General features: G+C 41.9%; 1 protein-coding gene across 1 annotated transcript in view; it reads left to right on the top strand.

Annotated features, from left to right (window-relative positions):
• rhbdl1 (rhomboid, veinlet-like 1 (Drosophila)) overlaps positions 1-1,606 on the top strand; it is a gene marked incomplete in the record, with an annotated part of 71,129 nt that extends 69,523 nt beyond the window's left edge. The window contains 1 exon segment of the mRNA XM_014008173.1: positions 811-1,606. Within this exon segment, the coding sequence (XP_013863627.1) occupies positions 811-1,082 (272 nt within the window).
• Positions 1,607-1,902: the final 296 nt, after the last annotated feature.

Genomic DNA, 1,902 nt, shown 5'->3' with positions numbered 1-1,902 from the left:
GGATATAGCTCGCTAGCAGCCTCGCACCGATGACCTAGCCACGTCATCATTTACCCAGAATGCTTTGCGTGTAAATAAAATGGCTCAGTCCGTGTAATATATTTTTAAACTTTTAGTTTAAAAATTATAAAAACTAACCTAACAGTATTTTTACAGTCTTTATTTACAGTTAAAATATATGTTCATTAAAAAAAAGTCCAATGTTACAACTAAACATGGATCCCTTTGATAAAGTGGTTGGTGAATGTATAAAAGCATAAAATGAAACATTAATTAAACAGATCTGTTCCTTTCTCTGTCACATGAAATAAAAAATATATGATGTTATTGACTCCAAAAGGCCTTTTGCATATTTGTGTTAATTTTAAAAGCCATACTGTTTGCAAGAGAAGTGTTTCATTTTGACTGCCGGATCATGACTCTTTTTGTTGTGACTTCTGCTGGGGGGTAACTGGGCGAACGTGGGTCAGCCACATCAGTGTGTGCGTGTTCTGGTTCTGAGAGGTTCTGAGAGGCCGATTGGCTCTCTGTAGGAGTCTGTATGAATCATTTGTCACACRGTTATAAAAACCCCAGGTTCTGTTTTGTCTGCAGTGCAGCTYGATCAGAACCACTGACTTCTGTAAGACCTGTAGCCTGTTATTTTTCTTTATTTGCTTATTTATTTTTCAAATAAACGCCACAAAAGACAATTTGACTTGTTGGTATCTCGAGTCCACCACTTAAACCTGCTGTTTTCCTCGTGTTTCGTCTTTCTTTTTTTTTTTTTATACGATGCAACAGACTAAATGGTCTCTGTCTCTTCCTCAGTGAGCTCGGAGGTGGGCCGTGCAGTCTGGCTCCGCTTCTCGCCGCCGCTGCCCTCCTCGGGACCCCAGCCCAGCTTCATGGCCCACCTGTCGGGGGCCGTGGTGGGCATCAGCATGGGCCTGCTGATCCTTCGCAGCTACGAGGAGAGTCTGCAGAAGCAGTGCTCCTGGTGGGTCATCGTTTTCTCCTTCATCACCTTCCTCCTCTTCGCCATCTTTTGGAACATCTTCGCATACGAGCTTCTTGGGGTGCAGATCCCGCCTCCCCCCTGATGACCCCCTCCAGCCCCTCCCCCCTTTCAGCCATGTTCTCCTTTTACAACCTTTCATTTCCTCCAAAGTTAAACCCAAACGAGATCATTCAGCAACAAAAAGATATCTACCGAGAATCCTTTTTTACAGATACTTTGCAAATCAAAGAAATATGTCTCTTTTATTAAAGAGGGATTACAGTAGCAACAAGTCCAGATGACAGCTCCTCAGACCCGTTTCGAGGAGCGTTCTGTCTTCTTCTACACACTGAAACTCATCCGCATTATTCTTCCAGCGAAGATGTTTCATCACTTGCATCTTTCATTGATGTTACGACCTCAAATTAGAAGATGCTGACTTCATGACACGTGCCTCTGAAACAAAATGATTTATAGCAGCGAAAGGTGAAAGTGTAAGATCAGCTAATTGTATGTCAGAGTTTTGCTYTAAGGCACCAAGTCGGAATCTGTGCCACAAATCAAATCTGCAGGAGYCGGTTTATTTCTGAAGGCAGCAATAAAAATTAACTTAAAAAGAAAAAAAAAGCAACAAGGACATTTTTTTCATCCACATCCCTGCTGTAAGTCACAAGGAGGCGGGGGGGGGGGGTGTTCACTGTGGCTTTTTGCTGGAACGCCAAACTGAAAACACAACTAACTCACAACAAGTGGTGCTCAGCGTGAAAACTGACAAGAAAACGCAGGGTTTATTAATTTCATTTAATGTGAATCACTATTGTTTTAAAAGACAGTGTGGTCATTTTTGAAATGATGTTTTAACAGTGGTTGTTGTTAGTTGATGTATTGTCAGTTTTGACATCAGTCATAGAGCACAGAGTATG

This window comes from Austrofundulus limnaeus, unplaced genomic scaffold (assembly GCF_001266775.1).
Source record: "Austrofundulus limnaeus strain Quisiro unplaced genomic scaffold, Austrofundulus_limnaeus-1.0 Scaffold48, whole genome shotgun sequence".
Lineage (NCBI taxonomy): Eukaryota > Metazoa > Chordata > Actinopteri > Cyprinodontiformes > Rivulidae > Austrofundulus > Austrofundulus limnaeus.
The sequence above is the reverse complement of the archived record's forward strand: the minus strand, read 5'-3'. Positions and strand labels throughout refer to the sequence as shown.